Below are 20,930 nucleotides of genomic sequence, written 5' to 3'. Positions count from 1 at the left end.
TCAGAACATGAATTCATTCATTGTCTCTCTCACGCACACACACACACACACACACAGTCAGAGGACGCCACATTGATTTGCATTAATTTCCTGAGGTCTTCACTGTAATGATTTACATTATGAGAACTTGGATGAGTTCCTGCTGAGAACAATAAAGGTGCTGAACTTCCAGCACTTCTGCTTCTGTGGTACATGATCATTTCCTGGTGGTGTGTTGCCCATTTTCCACAGACCCACACAGTTTTCTCAGTCACTCCTGAAGCCCAACACTCACCCACAGAAAGATGCACTGTGTGACAAAGTGTCAGTGAACCAGCAGTGGTAACACAATAAAACCTTCACGGATTTTCGTCTTTTCTTTACCAAATTAAATAAATCAATGCAGAGGTTCTGCTGGAAATATTTAGATTAAACTGTAACACGTCATGTCATCAGGTGCTGCATTGTCCAATCCCAGATATTACTGAGGGTTTACTCAGTACTTTATTCTCAGTATCTTCAGTTACTAAAGTCAGAATATTCTGATTTTATTCTTACGATATTCCACCCTTATTCATAATTCTATAATTTTTTTCCATGGATTGTTGTTTTTTATTTTGTAACCTGGCACCAAACACACATGCTAGGGAGGAGGTTCTGGTGGACACTCGTCTGTTGTGTGTGTATCTGCCTGGTGGTGGAAGCCAGTGGCATTTCCTTGGCTGCAGGAATCAGCACATGTCACTTTAGCAGAAGTTGTTGCCATCAGTCACTTTGTGGTGCTGACAACGTGGTTCTAAATAGATTTATGAAAACCTGCTGACAACGGTATCGCTTCATTACAAAGCAGACGGATCCGATGGACTTCCGGGGAGGAGGCCGGGGGCCGGAGGGTCTGAACTTTGTTAGCGTCCTGGACCTCAGAGCCTCAGTGACAAGCAGCTGAACAACAACAGCTGTTCTACCGATATCAGACCCAAAACACTGATCATAACTGAGTCACCAACAAAATCATCAGAACATACACATCTGTGTGTGTGTGTGTGTCCCATCAGCTGCACAGGAACTAAGAATTGTTGAACTCTGCCCTGCTTCCTCTCAACGGTACAATAAGTGTTTCAGCATGGGACACACACACACACACACACACACACACACACACACACACACACACACACACACACACACACACACACACAGAGTGTATATGGTGGCGCCAGCTGAGCAATATTTACATTCACAACTTCCTGTCTGCAGACGTTAAAACAACAGGATTCATATTCTCACACACACACACACACACTTGTAAATGACTGGAGTACTTCTGATTGACTTTGTTATTACTCAGGTTAAATATCCAAATTATTTAAGGCAGAAGCTCCAGTGAAGATCTGATGATTTACCACTAAATGTTACCTGTGTGCAGAACGTTCCTTTATCTATGGAAGAGCGATTATTCACCTGTTTATATTCCGTTCATGCACATAGTTTAATAAAACCTAAAACTTTATTGATTCAACATTCACATAATTCCTCTTTACTTAATCATACATAAACGTATGTGTAAAATCCATTACAATACATTTTTCATCCCTAAACCACTAGAAAAGCTTAAATGTTTACATAATTCCTGCAGCGGCCTTCCTTTTTTTCTCTGTACAGATCATTTGTTTTCTTTGCCTTCTGAAAAATCTGCTTCAGAACCTCCAATAGCACCGTCTCTGATTTCATGTCCAGGTTTATAAATGTCATCAACATCAGATATAAACAGTACCAGAACTGTGTGACAAGTTTACCTGTCTGTCACTCAGCAGGTAGATGTACTGGTGATCTGGACTGAAAACCATGTCTCTCAAGATCGGCTTCCCTTCCACCACTGTCACTGTCTCGTACAGCAAAGCATTCTGAGCCGGCGGCGGGATCCCGTCCACACGAATCTGAAATAAACACAAAGAGAAATCAACATCACCTGAGGCTCACAGTGAGAGATGTGGTTGATGGTAACAGGCCTGTTAAACGCCAACGAGCTGGAGGATCCCACACAGCAGAAAACACAGCGATCACTTCATTCTCTAAGCAAGTGCAGACACAGGACTTCCATTCAGAAACCACCAATCTAGTTTTATTTTATTTCTCACTGGAGAAGAAAAACACTAAACACTAAATCAATTAGACTGTTTTCCAGCAGACTTCTGTGGTAGTGACCAGCGTATTTCACATCTCAAAGAAAATGTAACATTAACTCAGCCATCAGTGGTCTGGAGGTTTGGATACAGACGATGGTGCAAGATTTCTCTTTTTAATGTCAGTGTAAGCACAGTCTTCCATCCCAGTACCAACCATTGTCTGTATCACCTCACAAAATGTAATTATCACACATTTTTACCAGGTAGGTCATTGTTTTGGAAAATTCATGTAGAGCCGTATACACCAATCACACAAAGAGTGTGAAGTTGACACCACACCATGTTAAGTAAGTCTTCATGTTGTGATTCACCTGTCCCTGATTCTGAAATACTGTTGCTTACTATTGCAGTTCACGTTGTCCAGCTGAAGTGTTTTCTGTCTCTTCATCTAGTAAATGTAAATAGTAAAACAGCAGTAATTGGCCATTCATATAGCACCTTCATCCAAATCTTCTTGATTGTCAAATAACTATGTATGATGACAACTATTACTCTTATCACTAAACTGCAGAATATGTAATATATGTATCAGTCAAAATTGTACAATTAATGACAACGAGTGTTGACATAATGGTATTAAGTAGATTTTTAGATCATGCAGTTGAGTATAAAATACAGTAGGGTACGAGAACTATAAAGTAGCATGAAACGTACTTAGTTATGTTTCATTAGTGACATGGGAAAAGTAAAATGTAAAAGGTGAAGCTTGAGGTAAGATGAGTGTCTCCAAAAGTCTTCAGGATTAATTTTCTGCAGAAACCAAATGTTCACAGAAAAATGGATGAATATGTTTCCAGCAGCTGCAGAGATGTCTCACTCTGAACTGAAAAAGCTGGACCGATTTTTAATTAGCATAAAAACAGACGCCATTTTACAGGTAGGAGACAGAGAAAAGAGAAGAAGATGATGATGATGTGGATATCTGGGATGTTAAATACAGCAGAGGGCTGATGAGGAGATGAACAGGCTGCTGGCAAAATTTGGAGCGACCAAAATAAGATCCCCCCCCATTCTCCCAAAACCTCCCTTATCCCCCCTCCCCTCCCTCTGTGTGACCCAGAAAAACACCATAGAGGACGAGGAAGCTGAGGAAGGGAGAACATGAGGGAAGGACGCAAAAAAGGAAGTGTGAAGGAGGCAAGGCGGGACCAGAAAGAGCAGAAATCAGTCCCCAAAAGGCTTTTATGGAAATTTAGGACAATGTGATGAGTTTAATTGAACTTTAACTAAAGTAAAATTGTAAAACTGTTTTAGTCAGCAAGTAAAAAGGTGATGAAAGGTGATGACGTGTTGATGAATGCAAAATGTGACGATTCAACTTTTGGATGGATTTTCTAAGGTGTTTTCTGCAGTGTTGTTTGTCTCATGTCTGTTTTTGGTCAAAGCTGATCGTTCTTTTTTTCTATTTTTTCTCCCTTTTGGACTCACTGTTTGAATAGAGGCTATTGAATGTCTTTTTTTTTCTTCGTTTTTTTTGGTCTGGTTTGGGCCATTGTGTGTCTTTTTTGCCCCATTCTCCATCTTTGTGGTCATTTTGTATTTTTGAAGAGAATTTTTCCCACTCTCGGATCTAGGAGGGGCAGCGTGACAATCCACCTGTGAGTACCGACATAGGACCAGGACACGTTCAGCCTACTATAGGACAAACAACTGCTAGCTGAGCCTAGTCACAAGACAAAAACTCCGATGGTGGCTCATCCTAAACACACAGCTCTTCTGTTGTAATTTAGAAATTTAGGATGTTTCTCGTTGGTTGGGACCATCGACCAACTCTTTTTCCCACTGAATAAATCTGATGGACTTCACCTTTGAAGACATTCTTATAGAGCAGATTTGTGTCAAAAACTCATGTGTGGATGTGTTGTGGTTGGTTTCTGCTGCAGTGTCCTACTTTTGCGTCTCCTCCCTCGCTCTGCTGCTGCATTTGTGTGTGTGTGTGTGTCCATGAAACTGGATTGTGTAACTGTGTTGTGAATCAGACCTGTGTGTACTTGTCTTCCTGTGGTTGTGAGGACATGTTTTCTGGTCCTCACACTTTCAAACCAGTTTTTCAGGTTTAGGTTTGGGGTGGGAGGTTTTCATGAAGGTCCTCACAGCAATAGGAAGATATGTGTGTGTAGCTCATCAGCTCTAATTAAGCTTGGCTGCTTAACGAGCTTAACGAGGAGGCAGCTAATTAACACAATAACTCAGAACTAAAATCCTCCATCTTGTCTTCACTTTTATCGTGTTCTTCCGTCCTTACCTGCTTTTATTCCTCCTCCCTTCTCCATTTCCTTCCTTTCCTCCCTCATGCCATACTTCCTTCTTCGCCTCCTTTATCCTACCTTCACCCCTACTTCCTTCACATCCTTTGCTTTTTACTTGTACTTTCTATCCATCTCTCTCTCCCTCCTTAATTCCTTCCTAACTTCGGTCCTTTTATCTTAGCCTCCTTCCTTGCTTCAATTTGTCCTTCTTCCCTCCTTCACTCATGCATCTTCCTAATGCAGATCTTCCGTCCTTTTCTTTCTTTCCTTTTCATGTCCTGTTTCACTTTCCTTAAAAAAAAAAAAAAAGACATTCTTCCCAGAATGGTGACCATGGATGCTGACTGTGACTGATGACATTTCACAAGAGCGCTGATTGAAAAGAGGAAGTGACCTCTGACCTCTGACTTCCAGCTCGTATTCAAACCATCAACACCTGCTTTGCCACAGCTTGAGTGCGCACACACGCACACACACGCACGATCTTTCACCTCTCATGCTGTGTGTGTCTGTTATTGTCTGTCTCAGTTTCCACATGGGTCGGTGTAAATACTCAGATTCTACTCTGAGTCAAATCAGCAAGTTTTTAACTGAAGTTCTGAATGAGATTCTATCAGGAAACAAGCTTCTGTTTGCACAATCCACCATTTCATCATCGCTCATTAAGGAAAGGCAGAGTAATATGTATTGTTTCCATACATATTTATTTCTAGACTTTTTTATTTCTGCAAATTTACCCTATTTTATATTTATTAACTGCCACATTTATTTCTTAACTTGCTATATTATTTTTCAAATGAATTTATGTTTCTTAATAATTACACTAACATATTTATTTTTAACCAGCTCACAAGATAATGATGTGGTTTGTGCAGCTCATGCTTTTCATTGTAAGGAATTTGTGAATTCTGTAGGTTGCAATTACCAAATAACTTTGGTGATTTTCTGGGTGTTCATCTAGCACCACCATACCTTGAAAAATGAATCAGTCTCTGCAGGTTGGTCCATTCAATGGTTTTGTTTTGAAAGGTTTGGTTTGTTGTTTTCACATGATCTGTCAGTTAATGAAACACATGGGTTTTAACCAACAGAAACACACAAAGAAAAATTCTTATTTTTCAAATAAGAACTTCCACTGGAAATTTGCTGATTTCTTCTGTAAAGATCTTGTTAATGTTTACTTTAAGACACCAAGTCAGAACCTCCTTTGGAAATTACTGATTTAACTCTAAGTCTGTCTTCAGTAGAATGATTGTTTTATTTCCTGTTGTTTTATTAATCTGTCGTTCACAGATTAATATTAAGACTGTTGGTGATGACCATCAGTAACTGGTTTCAGTTGGTGTTAAACTATCTTTTACACACAGAAAACCAATCACACTTTATCATTTTTTTTCTGTTCATTCTGCTCAACTGGTCAGACATTAGTAGAAACCTGATATTACTGCATGCACACATACAGGCCTGCAGCCAGCTGCCTGAAATTCCTCTGTAATGCAATACCTCAGAGTGTGTGTGTGTGTGTGTGTGTGTGTGTGTGTGTGTGTGTGTGTGTGTGTGTGTGTGTGTGTGTGTGTGAGAGAGAGAAAGTGTAAAACAACCTAAATGTGTGGTCTGCTCCGTGGTGAGAGAGGTAAAGCTGCCAGTTAAACTGAGATAAACCAACTCTATTACTGATAATACTGACAGTGTGTTCAAATTATTATTGGCTATAAACACACACACACAAACTGCCACAGCAGCAAAATGAAGCAAAATGACCAATGACTCCAGTAACTGATCTGATCACTCACTCACACACACACACACACACACACACACACACACACACACACAGCTGCTAAAGTACTATTATTACTCTGAACTGCAGCTCCACTGTCAGTGATTATTAACAGACTGATTAACCTCCTCTGTTATCATCATTTTATATACAGTCAAATTTTACGTTTGTGTTTTTAAAAGATTTACGAGTTATACAACTTCTGTCTGATTCACATACAGCAATGTATTTTTCAGTTGGAAATGTATTTTCTCAGTGCAGGTCTTTCCTTTATACTAAAGCGTATTAAGGGTTTCACTCGTCTTTATCGCAAACCCAAACTAATAAATCTCCTGATTTAAGTTGCATATAGATATTTGTGTTGTTTTTTTAAAATGTATAATTTGCATGTTTATTGAAAAGATATCGTTTCAGAAGTGTTAACGCAGCTTTATCCCTTAAATATTTTCCATTTTCATCTCAGTAGATCTTTATTTCATCTGCATACATGTTGAATGTTTTAGTTTGTTGAAGACCTTGAAATTTGTGTTTTTCTTAAGGAAATGTTGTTCAATCAGACACATTAGTGATTGTTAACAGACTCATTCAGCTCTCATTCAATCTGTCTGTCCCTCTCTTTCATTCACTAACACATTACAGCAGCAGAAACTCCTGAAACTCAACACCGGCCTGCACTTTCACCACAACACACACAGCCTGTCTGTTAGCACGCTGCGCTCAGGTTTCTTCCAGCTGCTGCTGCTTCTCTCCTGCACACTGTGTTGCACTAATGTGGACAAATTTGAAAATGATGTTTTCCTCAAGTTTCCCTTTGATGCCAAAGAGCCTCGACAACAGACAGGATGAACGTGTGGAGCTGAAGCCAGTTTGGAGGCTCTGTGAGGTGACATCTCAGCTAGAAACTATTGAAAATGAAGTCAGATGTCTTTCGATTTGGTGTCTACCTCGGTCTGCAAAGCGATGCCAACATTCAAGCAAGAAAAAGTATTATTTCCTAACGAGGAGACCAGTTTATTTTATAACTGGTTTGAAATGTTGGTTTGAACTTCCATCTTCCTGCTCTGCAGTCATTTTTTTTTTTTTTTGTGTGGTAACGCTTTAGATTTCAGTCTGTGATTCACAGGGTAAGTACTTATTGGTAACAACAGTGTACCTCCACAGTACCTATGGATACTTGATAACAATAACCAAACTTTGGGGAACAAGATGACAATAAGAAGTATTTTGTAGTAAAGGGGTACAGATAACAAATGGGTTCATTATATACATTTTTGAGAAAACTTTATTGCCTTAATTTAAGTGCATAAAAAGCCAATTTATATCAGGTAAACTTTAATATTCCAAACAACTTATTGATAAATAATTAAATATCACATGAAAGGTGTGGTTTAGTGCTATTGCCTTTTTTCCCACAAAATTATTAAATCTAAAGCCCTTTGTAACATGTTACAGTAGGTACAACAAATGAGTGCTGTAATTTAAAGTGGAGCCTCTCACCGTCTTCTTATCAGTAGTTACTCTGTAACTATTTGCACTTATCATGTAATATTTAACAAGTAACCCTTTACTACAAAATACTTATACTGTAGATATTTTTCTTATTCTCATACTATTTATTCTTATTCCCCAAAGTTTGCTTATTGTTATCAAGTAACAACAAGTTCCTATCCATAGTCATTGTGGGGTTACACAGTAAGATCACAGTACTTAACCTGTAAGACGCAGCCTGTAGTCGAAAGCGTTTTCTAATCTGATCTAATTTTCTAATCTAAAAACTTTTTTTAACCAGTTTTTTGTGTATCCAGCGTTGTTTTTTTTTAAATAAAAACCACACACACGAAATCCCACTATAACTAATGTAGAACTTTCATTACAAACCTGCTGATGTACTTGTCAATGATCTTGTTCACCACTTTTTTTTTTTTTAATCCAAACTAAACTAATGTAGAAGCTCAATTAGATTTAGTTGGTTTTCTTCTATCAGAAGGCTACTTTCTATAAGAAATAAAATCCTAGACCAAACGGGGAATCTACCAATTTAAATTTGAGGGGTGTCGATTATTCTGCAAATGTATTGAAATAAAAAAATAATAATAATTTGATTTGCTTTCAACTTTTGTAATGTCTGTTTCATGAGTGCAACAAACATACACAGTGTGTTTGGATGGACATCGCCAACATATCTTTGCACTGATGTTGTCATGACAACTGCATCAAGATGAGGTGAATATTACAAAAAAAAAAAAAAACTGTGATAAAATAAACAAACACATCCTTGTTTCTGAGCAGGGATCAGACAAAGAGGAGGACCATCCCATTCATTTGGCTCCTTCAGACAAACATTGTTCAGTCAGGCATCAGACCCTCAGGGAGGAGGAGGAGGAGGAGGAGGAAGGGTAGTGAAGGGTGAAACAGGCAGGGGGGAGCCAGTTAAGCTTATTAGTTCCTCTCCATCCCCCTACTCACACACTCACACACACAGACCACCAACTGATGGATTTAACCTCTAAGGTGAACACACACTTTAACTAAAATTGACAGATGAGGTGAAAGCAGCCTTACTCACACACACACACACACACACACACACACACACATACACACACACACACACACACTTTCTATTAATTTACTGATCAAATACAATTATAATACATCTGTAGTTGAAGGACAATTTTGAAGTCTTTTATTTTGCTCGATCCTTCCTTTTACAGTTTTATACCAAAGTCACAACAAAATGATTTAATGTTTAGAAAAAAATTCTACTGGGAACATCTGAGCGGCTTACGATATGACCTTTGACCTTCAATGCTTGGTCAGCTTCACTGAACTTGGACAGTTGTGTGAAAATGCGTTGATATAAGCCAACTCTGTCTGAGGCTTGTTGTCTTTGTCAAAGAGAGTGAACATCCAGTGGAAGCTGCTGATTCAACCTTTAAACATCTCATGTTCTGAGCCGACTTCATCCTTTGAAAATCTACTGATTCAATTCTATTAAGTGTGTATTGCGTTGAGCTTCTTATGTAGTAGAGTTTCCAGTTCAAAACTACCTTTGAAAATATGCAGATTTAACCTCTTCATCCATCAAGTCTAAAAAAAACCTCACTATTCCTCACTATTACTCTTCTTAGTGCTTGATCCAGCAGAGTCCGAACTACCTTTGAAAATGTGCAGCTTTAACTCTATTAGGTTTCTATTTTATAAAGAGCCTGTTCTTGTAGTTTAGAAGTTCCAAGCAGCAGCAGCAGCTCCAAGTCAGAACTACCACTGAAACTCTCCTGATCACATGTCTTGTCTGCTCTTTTCCTTATTTTATTTTTTTCCCTTATTATGTGTTTATTTGTCCTTCAAAGTCAAAGCTTCAAGTAGAATCGGTTGACTTTACTTTTTCTTCTCTATGTAGAACAGAAACATCCAAATCACAAATTCCTTTGAAATAATGCTGATTTAATTCTCAGAAGGCTTCTCCTCCTGTACGATGCTTAACTTACTGCTACAAGCAATCAAAGAAGAATCAGATCAAAGAACATGTATTTGAAATTAGCTAATGAATCTTATTTGTCGTTGGACGCTCAGACACATCCACATAAAAATAAAGGACTGATAAAAACCTTCTACAATAAAACCCCATGCCCCTGTTGAGCATGGATTATTATCGCCATGGTAACAATTACAAACGATATAATAGATAACACACAGTATACCCATTTAGCCCCTCACCCACTTCCTGGAAGGAGAGGAAGAACGAGATAGAGATGAGCACAGAGAAAGAGGATGATGTGTGAAGAGTCTTCAGTCTCTTTGGGGAGCTGACAGATTTGCTCATTCTTCCATCATCTCCTTGGCAACTGAATAATAATTAATCTACCTCTGTGTGTGTGTGTGTGTGTGTGTGTGTGTGTGTGTGTGTGTGTTTTTGTGGGGTATGAAGGCATCCATGTAAATGTGTTCAGTGTGTGTGTAGCCTGTGGTGATGCAATAATATCTATCCTTCATTATGTAGGGCAGCTGTTAGCAAGAAGAGAGAGATGATGCAAAATGGAAAAAAGGAAAAAGGGAGAAGGAAAAAAAGAAGAGGGGGAGAAACAAGGAGGTGAAATAAATATGAAAACAACAGATGAAATTCATAAAGTTAGAGTGTTACCAAAACATGTCCAATTCAATCCTCACCAAACTATTTAAAGTTGAATTTCCTGTCCCTCTCTAACAACGTAAGGACATGTGACGCGAACGTAAGTCAGAACTATCTGGGAAAATCTGCTTATTTAACTCGCTCAAATCTCGGTCCAGAAAAATCCAACTCTGACCTAGTTTGGAAATCTAAGAGTAGCATGAGGGGAGTACCACAGGGATCAATACCTGGCCCCCTTCTATTAAACACAGACTGTACAAACTTTTGTCTGACCAGACCAAACAACAAAAATAATCACACTTGTGTTACTCAAACCACATTATGTATGAAAAAGTGATTATTTGTCTTGATATTACTACTTTTCATAAGAAGTCATTAAAAAATAAAATGTAAAGTTGGATGTGTTTTTTATTATCTGTGACAAAATCTAATTGAGAACTTCCTTTAGAAATCTGTTGATTTAAAGCTTCTAGGTCTTTGGTCCAAAGCTCATTTTGGAATAGAAGTATGAGCCATTACTTCCCTTGAAAATGTGCAGATTTAACTTTGGTAAGTGATACAGTGGAACTGAAACAAGCATAAGTGATAGTACAGTCTGTGCTGTCAGTCATGTACTATCTCACTTGTACTGAACAAAGTACAGTTCACCACAGTTCAGTAAACACAGAAGTAATGTGAGGGAAGTATGAACAGCCTCAACAGAGTCGGACAACTCTGGTATAAACATACAAAACAGAAATTCCAGTCATGAGCAGATTAAACTCCTGTATGAAAACTGTTTCTCGGGTCAACGCAGAAAAGCCGTCAGACAGCCAGTGTGTCGAAGGGTAAAAGGAGAATTTCTGTGTACTTTACTTTGGCAGAGTTTGTGTTATTGCTGTTATGTAAGAGACAGGAAGACAAAGAGCAGAGCAGCTCTGGGCAGTAAATATCTTCGTCATGAGGTAACATTTCAAACACTGCAGTCCCAGCTAAAAACTCTGACCTATACAAACATCAACCACTTATCATTCACACATTTATCAGCATTAATTAATCATTAAGCCCTCTGCACTTTCCTGAAATTCCCACCTGAAAACCGGCCAAATTCCATTAGTTCAGCTCCACAACTGTCAGGCCAAAATGAACAACACTGGGCCCGAAGCATGAGTGACATTAAAAATGCCAGTAGTAAATCAACTTCACAAGATTAGAAGTGAAACTATGATTTTAACAGTGCGAATAACGAGATAAAATGCAAAACAGATAAAAAGATAAATGTGAGAAGCCAAAATGAGAACAAGTATGAGATTCTGAGATGAGAAGTCTTGATTATAAGACACAATAAAAAGTCTAGACTGTGAGATAAAATTTAAATAATACAAAAGAAATAGGCTAAATTATTAGACACAATTTGTGAGAAAAAAAAAACTACAAAATCTGAACTATAAAATTAAACAATCGTAATTATAAGTTAGATTTTGACATTTTTTTGACATCTTGTCATGACAAGAGACGCCATGGTAAAGGAAATTTTCCATATTATATATAAACATTAATGAGATAAATAGTGAAAAACGAAAAACATGCTAAGGATCTGAAGTTACAGGGAAAAAAACATTTATATACTTTGATAAATGTTCAACAATGATTTCAATCATGCATGAAATATCTAACTCAGGACTTTGTGTTAATGCTGCTACTACTGTTGTAACAAGTAAGCAGTGGTTCAAAAGCTCAGCTCACTGCAGTGGGTCAGAACTTGTTCTTTTCCACCTGCTGCTCCTGCATCCATCACTGTGACTGTGGAGCCAGCAGAGAGTCTGTGTTTGCTCAGCAGTAATTGTCTGATTGTTCACATAAACAGTGTTTCCTGACGCCGTGAGTGTGTGTGTGTGTGTGTGTGTCAGTGGGAAAAGTCTCACTTCTAGCAGCTCGCTGCATAAAGCTGAACTCTAGCATCTGATTCTCCCTTAACAATTTGTGATCATTTGTTTTTTGTGAAGTCTGACATAAGTCACCTTCATATATTCCGAAGCAACATGTCCATTCATTTGGAACATTTGTGTCCAATGTTCTCTGTCCTTTTCCTCCATTTTTTACTTTTTATAAAGCAAACACATATTCATGTAAATATGAATACCAGCATCCAGCTGGGTTAAAGCGTGTAGATGAGCATCCATGTCAGCAGCCAAACTGCAATAACGTGACTATAACTTCCTGTACGCTTGTCCTATTTAAAGCCCATATTCATCTACACTTAGGCAAACAGTCCCAAATAAGAGCAGCTGAATTGACTCCTAGCAGCTCCAGTTTGCAGTGAAGATGAGGATGTAAAGACGACTATCGCTAGATGTTTTTTGATGATCATTATAAGGCAAGTTCTGCAGATATATCAGCCTCATTTTTCCTCTGACTTCTAAGGGGATTTATAGACTTAAAGTCTGGATAAACATCAGAGATATTGATATCTGTTCACATTTCCCTGAGGTAAGACTCAGAACAAGGGGGACTTTTGTGTGGTTGTGTGGTCCAGACGGATTTTACAGGATCTTTTTTCTTTTCTTCAGTGAACAACAGGCGTAAACGTCAGCAGCAAACAGCAGACAATGATCTTTATAATAATGACCAAGCAGAAAAGTTCATTAACGATTCCCAGACTCACTGATTGACTTCATTGCTGCTTATAATTACAGACAGTGTGAGTAAGAAACAAATGCTTAATTAGCAGCCATACAGTTTTTTTTTTCTTTCTTTCTTTTGAATCCGTTTTTTGATTCGATACCAGATCCTGGGGTCGTCAATACAACTCTAGGTGAGACACGGAGACGGATAATGAGAGACAGGAAGCAGAACGCTAATTAATTCTGCAGGAAATAATTGTCTCTCATTTCAGTGTGTGATGAAACATGAGGCAATAACTGTCTGTGAAGTGGGTCGGAGGGTTTCAGTGGAAAAACATCAAACTGACTGTGACGCCGGAGGAAACATTCATTAAAGGACAAACTGTTAATGTTGGAAGAGGAACTTCTTTAAAAATGAAAACTCTGCTGCTCTAGACCCAGAATCCATCCCCAACCGGAAAAACTGCCAGATTCAAGAACTGTAAGGCTGAAAGGAAAAACTACGGCTTCTACGAACAGGAGATATCTGGAAAAACGTCAAAGTGAGTTTTGAAGAAGTCTGGAAACTAAGATTACTGTTGTTTTACTTCCTTTATGAGATTTAAAAGTTTCAACTATGGGGGGACATAACTAGAATAAACTCCTTGTGGTTTTTCAGTCCATCCTTGAGTCCTAGTGCAAATTCACTCTAGAATGAAAAGTCTTGAGGACACACATGTTAAAAATAAAGGGACAGACACAGTCGTCTTTAATGTGTTAACTCACACTACAGGATCTTACCATCCCGCCCGCTTCGCCCGCTGCCTCCGACTCTACAGCTCGTGCCCGTGATGACGAGCTCAGGTTTGTGCAGCGACAATTCCAAGTTTACTCAAAGGAGACGAGTGTTTCCTTGGTGTTGTTGAAAAGAGATTAGTTCACAGGAGAACAATAAGGGAAGAATATGAAGAATATGGACCTGTGCAGATGGACATATTGTGCTATAATCAGGCCGAACCGAGCTGTACACTCCCCACAAAGTCGTAGCTCTGTATTTAGTGCTGTAACCATGGAAACAACGGTCTAGTGCAGGTATAGCATGGTATCAGACACCACATGAGTACTTGTACTGCTGATCCTCTAGTTTTATGTGTTACACAGAGGAAACACTTCACAATGGGGAAAACAGAGGGTGGGTTTACTGGCTTTACTGGGAACCATGACACACATGGTCTGGGAGCTGAATCACAATCTGCAGCAAACTGGTTGCACTGGTCTCCATAGCTACACGCTGTGATATCTATCGTCTCATCTACTTGTCTCTTGTCGTCTTTCTGCATTTTCTCTCTACTTGTCTCCTTCAGTCTTTTTTCTTTGCTCCTCAAATCACAGAGAGGAAAAACAGCCTCCCCCCATATTTTCTGTTAATGTGACCCACTTTCAGGTGCTCGGTGGATTAACTCAGTTCTGCTGCTTCAAACACTTTCTCTATGCTTCGTCTCTTCTCTCGCCTTCATCCTCCCTCACTTTCCTCTCCTCCTTAGTCTCCTCCATTCTTTCTTCCTCCCTCCTCATCTTTCTCTACTTGTTTCTCCCCCTCATTTCTCATCTCTTTTCTTCTTTTTCCTCCAGTCCTCAACCCTTCTGTCTTGTCTCCTTCCATCCTCCTCGTCACTCCTTTTTCCTTCTCCTCTCTTTCTTCCTTCTTACCTTACTCTTGTTTGTCTTCCTTCTTCCACCCAAACAGTCTAGTGCCGACCCATTTCCTCTCTTTGATCCTTCCTTCTTCCTCTCCCTTTTCTCGCCCTTTCTAACCTGTTTCCTTCTGTCCATTTTTATCTTCCTCCACTTTACTCCTTTCTTCTTCTGCCCTTCTCTCCTCCTGTGCCCCCTCCCACCTTCTCTTCTCGTTCACACCTTTCTCTACCCCCCTGCATATGTCCTGCTGACCCGATGATGCCGATAAATTTGACAATTTTATGACCACAGATCTTTTCTCCTGGACTTAAAGGCCTGAAATATTCTGCAGCTCTTCCTCCAGTGTTCAGATGCTTTTCTGACAATATGATGCACTATGAAACTAAATATGCACTGATGCAAAACTTACTGTAGTTACTTTACTTCACAAACCATTGGTTCCATTAACAGTTGTGTTGATTTTAGTAGAGAAGTAGAGACATTTTGAGCTCGTCCTGACACAAATGCACTTGCTGAAACATTGCTCTCCTACTTGGAGCTACAAATAAATGTGAACGCACTGACCTGATGAAAATACTTTAATTCTGCGTGAGGATGCATTAGCTCTGATCATAAATCATCATAAATAAATGTCTATAAATGCACTTAAAGTCCAAAAAAGTCGCTTTTTATAACCAAAGAACTTAAGGTTTTTAAGTTCTCTTCAGTATCACTGTGATACTTAATCCTGCACCTGAGAACATGTTGCAAGTAGCTGTGTTTCTATTTGAGTATCTATGCTGTACAAGAGCCGGAGTGTGTGTGTGGCTTTTCTAACTGTGTACAGATTTAGTCTGGGTGTGGCAGCAACTCACCACCAGCACACGTATTGGTTGTACTATTGCTCCAAGGACATGTTGTGATTCTCCTTTTCTAACCTAATGTTTGAACCATCAAACTGCACCCTGAAAGACACAATGTCCTCACAATGATGTCTTCAAACTAAAATTTGACACAAACAGCTTCACAGAATAAGTCGTATGAGCTACAAAAGATAAAGAGAGGAAGAATCGCAGACTCATTTCAGTCAGACCACACACTGTTTTACTACTGTGTGTGTGTGTGCATGAGAGACGTCAGGCTAAAACATGTCCTCTGGGACAAACTTTATGGATTTTGCTCTAAAACACAGTCAATGAGCAGAGAGAGAGAAAGAGACATTTAGATGAAACAGAGAGAGCGTGATAAGGGTGAGGAGGACAGGAACAGAGGGAGAGAGATGAAGTCATTTCCCAAGGTGAGGCCTGACAATGTGCGCGCACACACACATATACACACACACACACACACACACAGCTGGGATAAACTGTGTGTGTGGTGATGGGGAGAAAGTATTTATCGGAGACTGCTGACCGAGAATGAAGAGTCATTTATCATGGCAAGGGCACACACACACACACACACACACACACACACACAGTTAGAAAATTAAACACACAGCAGGAAAAGCATCATATTAGGATCTTCTGAGGACACAGAGGTGTGTTAATACTAAATGTATGTGACAGCTGGTCTGTGTCACACTCACTGTTTCTGTAAAATCACAAAAAACAAAACCACTAAAACTGAATTGAGCTGCGAATCACAGAGATGCAAAATGGGGGTCCTTGCATGTCTCTACCCAGGGGCCCACGGCCTCATAATCGTCCATGATTCCACATGTGCACTACAAAAAAAAGAAGAAAAGCTCCTTTGTTTGTGGCGTTTCTCGGAACAAGGTAAAAAGGTCAGACCCTCGAGGAATTTGTGATGTTGAAATTACAACAATCCACACAAATTCAACCAATCACAACAGCTTTTTGGCAAATTTGTTCTACGCTCTGTACTGTCCCTGAACGCCTCACCAGAGCTGCTGAAGTGAGCTCGTTACTTTCTTAAAGTGAAGCCTGGGGATGGAAAAGAGAAGCTCTGTGCAGCATAATATGGATAGTGAGGATTTCTACTGCTGTTTCAGCTTTAGCTTCTTATCCTGATTATTGTGTGTGAAGAAGGAGAAGATTGATTCAACTTCAAATTTGTATCTTTCTGATTTTTTTTCTCCTAACAAAGTCATAGTGTTCTCAGAAATCATGTGGAAGACTGGCACACACACACACACACACACACACACACACACCCTCAGGTGTCTAGAGGTGCCTCCTCAAAACCTTCATTACAGTGGCAGCTATACACAGAGAGAGAGAGAGAAGGTTACAAGTCATTGCATTAAATAATTACAAGAAACACACACACTCAGAGGTCACACAGTTAGGTAAACAGAGTAAATCATTACGCTGCTCTCTGACAGATCCAAACCCATTAACACAGCAACACTAACACACATCAGAGGCATAAATATGAGACAAATCAGGAGGACAGATACATAGAAAGGACAATGAACAGGATTAAAGAGCAGGATAATATGCACCGAGAGGGGAATTAGAGCTCTTCTCTAGATCATAACATGAAAGATCAAAAACACGATTTGATTCAGTCTGACCTCCACTTCCTGAGGATATCATTATCTCTGATGTCCATCCACAATAAACCTCCAGAAATGTACTTTGGACACAGAGTGAATTCTGGTGCTTATTTCAGAAAACTGAAAAACAAGTGTAGGCTTAGAGAGAGGGGGGGGGGTGGCAGACATTGGGGACCTCACTAACTCTGTCCACTCTGAACACACAGGCATGAAGCACACTTGGTAAAATTGTGTGACGTCCATGTTTTAACTCCATTGTTCATCATGTATTCGCCTATAACGACAGATTTAGCCTTAAAACTTTGCTTTTAAGTTGATAGTCGTCTGTGCTTTTATAGTAAAACAGCAAAAAGCCCTGATTACAGTGAATTCAGCTTTGTTTAAAGTTGATAATTTGACATAATGCATAAGAAAAAGAACCCAGCAGCATTGAACTTGCAGCTGACATTACTGTTCCATGCTGGTGTTATCATGTTTCCATCTGTCTGATTAACAGAAACATTTCTGAATTTCTCCTTTTGCACAAAAAAAATAAAAAAATAAAAATAAATAAATAAATAAATCGAACCCACATAAAAAAAGTATGACAAGCAGCTGCTGCAGGACTCATCAGCATTATAGTACTTTTCCTGTGTGTTTTCCTGTGTGTCTGCATCTTCCTCCATATGTGTTACAATATAAGGACATTTTTAACATATGGATGCGCGTCATTGACAGGTTTGTCACCAAATGCTGCAGAGAAAACAGCCGACAGACAGACAGCAACACAAACACCAGCTGCTGTCACCAACCGCCTACAAATACCTTCTTCCTGGTATCTGACCGAGCTTCCGCTCCTTCCGTGGACCTTGTCACAGTGGGACTACAGCCGCATGTTTGTGAACAGCAAGTCCACGGTGGGAACTCATGATCCAGCACTGCCAAGTCCACGAGTCCTGACTTCATCACAGGAGCTGAGCCCACATCTGGAAACACTCCCACGCACAGTCAGTACTGTAAGCTGATGTTTTAATACCTCATTGACTCCTCCCCACTCTGCTTGTTAACGGTGGACGTACCCCCCAGAGATAAAACAAGCTCAGTGTCAGTTTACCACTTTGCTAGTGATGGGAAAAAAGAAATAGCTTGGTAAGTTGGTGTATTTCCTACGTACAGGGAGCCGGTGGTTGAGCGTTTGGTTGGGATGCACTTGGAATTGTGCAGTTGTGCTGCTCCATGCATCAACACTGTGAACTGCTCTTTTGTCTAATGTGTGTCTTCAATTTGTGGAAGTGCTGCTCCAGTGCGTGTGTGTGTGCGCGTGCACCAACTACTGTGTAGTGTGTTGCTAACAAAGCCCAACCTGGCTACAACTGCTATTGTTGTGGTAGCCTGGCAGGTGAAACATGTCAACCCTGGGGTGTTGTAATCCTCAACTCTGACCTCCATTAAATGAACCAGATCGTTATCTGCTGGAGTAGTTTTGTGCTGGCAAACAAAGCTTGGTGCTAGCTGTTGACTGTTGCTACCTAATAAATGGTTTGTGTTTTTCACTGGAAGTAGCATAACAAGCAAATTCAGATTTTACTAGAACGTCACTGTAGCCCCATGGTGTGTAGCTGGAGTTGTGCTTTTGACCAAATCAGCTAAAGTTTGTGTTTAGCTAATTTCTGATCCTGAAAACTGGCCTTTTGCCTAACTCTGTCCTGTTTAAAGTAATGGTTATTAAAGTGACGCCTCAGCACCACACAGAACCATCAGCCCAGTTTAACTTGAAGCCCCTGGCACTTTGACACACACACACACACACACACACACACACACACACACACGGAGGGGTGGGGGTTTATGGGCAGCTGGTTGGGCACCAACAGCAGCAGCTTGTCCAGACGGAGACATAAATCTACATCCAGGCTGCAGCCTTGGCCTGTTTGTCCCTGATCCATTCAGAGCCTATTATAAGGAGCGAAGTTGATGGCTGATGGTGGTGGCGATGGTGGGGGGGCTCAGATTGGGACCTTCTGTCACAGACAATGACACAGGATTTCTTTGACTTTGGGCCGGAATAAAAGCAGAATCAGAATCACACACAGACAGTCAAACCACTTTAAATGTTTAAGGCCTGATTGCGTCAAACATCACACTCGTCTTTCTATGAGTCATAGCTCAGTTTAATCTGAGCACACAGATATTTTTAGATCTGGTGTGACTTAAGATGTCCTGAGGATGCCTTTGTTTCTGAAGTCCACTACAAATAAAAACCTGGAAACCTGTTCAGAAATCAAAGGTGGACGAAGTTTTCATCAGAATTACAGTAATCCACTGCACAAAGGAGCAGCTAACTGCTAATTTATATACTCATCTCAGCAGGCTTTTATACCCAGGCTCCTGTACCAGGATGGGATCTTTATAAAGTCTTTATGGGTCAGTCGGTCCACTTCTCAGATCTTTGCACTGGCTCCTTCTCTGTCACAAACCTGCTTTTAAAATATGTAAAAATGCTTTTGTAAATCTGCTTCTATTTAAGAAACTATGCTGGCAGCTCAGGTGGTCTGGGTCCCGTCTAACGCAAACCATGATAAACACAAATAGGAGAGAGAGTGAGGCTGGAGTGAAAATGTCCTCTCTGCAAAACTATGTGTGTGTTTATTTTGCTTTCAGTCTGCTGTTTATTTGAAAGGAGAAAGAGGTTGGAGGAGATGGGGGGGGGTTCAGACACAGAGCCGACCCTGACGTTAGCCCACGGAAACAAAAGGAAATCGACCTGAGAGACACACATTTCTCTGATGCTCCTCTCAGTTGTCTGATTTGCTATCTGCTAACCAGGAAACGAGGACAGAAGAAGAGGTAGAGGTGGAAAACAGGGATTTATTTCTCTGTTGCCGCAGCAACCGCCAATCGTCTCTAATCTAATTTACAGCCAATCAAAACAAAAACACCAGCTGGTCCTTAACTCAAACAGGGAGGGACGTGTGTGTGAGTGTGTGTTTGACCTTATACGCTTCGAAAAGTGAAAAGTGTGTTTGTGTTTGGTGAGACCAGGTGTGAATCTTCTTCTTCCAATCACACACTAATCAACCTCAGTTAATATCCAACCATCAAATATCACAGTTTAATGGCTAATTTGTGTGTATGTGTCTATTAAGAGGTAACACTGGCAAATTCCAGATGTGGAAAGTAATCAAGTATATTTACTCGACCACTGTTCTCAAGGGTAGTTCTGAGTTCTAGGCAACTTTTCTCTCATTGATGGAACTGAAAATGGCTACGATCCAGGGTCAGAGCATCTGAGGTTGATGAAGTTAAAAGGCACAAAATGACCACTCTGAAAAAAAGAGGACACTACAACTAACAGGCACAAATAACCAAAAAAAAGACACAAAACATCCCCAGTAAAGTTACCACAGTCTCAAAACAAACAAAACAACCTTCCCGGAGGCCATTTTCTTACAATCTATCCATGGTTTCTCTGCTGTTTTCCCTCCAACATTTGCTTTTTTATTGCTATTATTACCAAAATGTTTGTTCATATAACAATAAAGTTGTTCGACAATCTGCAAGTGTTGCACGCAATTTGTTCTTTTCATGATTTAAACAAGACCCGAACATTTCAGATTCTTATTTATAGTAGCTTTTTAAAGGCTAGTACTTGCTTTCAATCAAGTATTCAACTTGTGTGCATCCAGCACCTCTGGCAAATTCACACTTTAATTCCTTTTCACAACATTTAACCAATCAATGCCAGTGCTCCGATGAGAGGACAATGTGATTGGCTCGGAGCCTGCAGCCATAATTAACCACAGAGTTCAGTTTCTACTAAAGATCCAGAAAAGTCAGAGAGGGCC

At 39.9% G+C, this 20,930-nt stretch overlaps 1 protein-coding gene across 1 annotated transcript in view; it reads right to left on the bottom strand.

The window, feature by feature from the left end:
- The window catches only part of plxna3 (plexin A3), a 95,490-nt gene that overhangs the window by 37,415 nt on the left and 37,145 nt on the right, over nt 1-20,930 (bottom strand). The window contains exon 7 of the mRNA XM_067526187.1: nt 1,776-1,916. Coding sequence (XP_067382288.1) covers nt 1,776-1,916 — 141 coding nt within the window. The remainder of the gene's footprint in view (nt 1-1,775; nt 1,917-20,930) is intronic.

Source organism: Channa argus, chromosome 13 (genome assembly GCF_033026475.1).
Source record: "Channa argus isolate prfri chromosome 13, Channa argus male v1.0, whole genome shotgun sequence".
Lineage (NCBI taxonomy): Eukaryota > Metazoa > Chordata > Actinopteri > Anabantiformes > Channidae > Channa > Channa argus.
The sequence above is the reverse complement of the archived record's forward strand: the minus strand, read 5'-3'. Positions and strand labels throughout refer to the sequence as shown.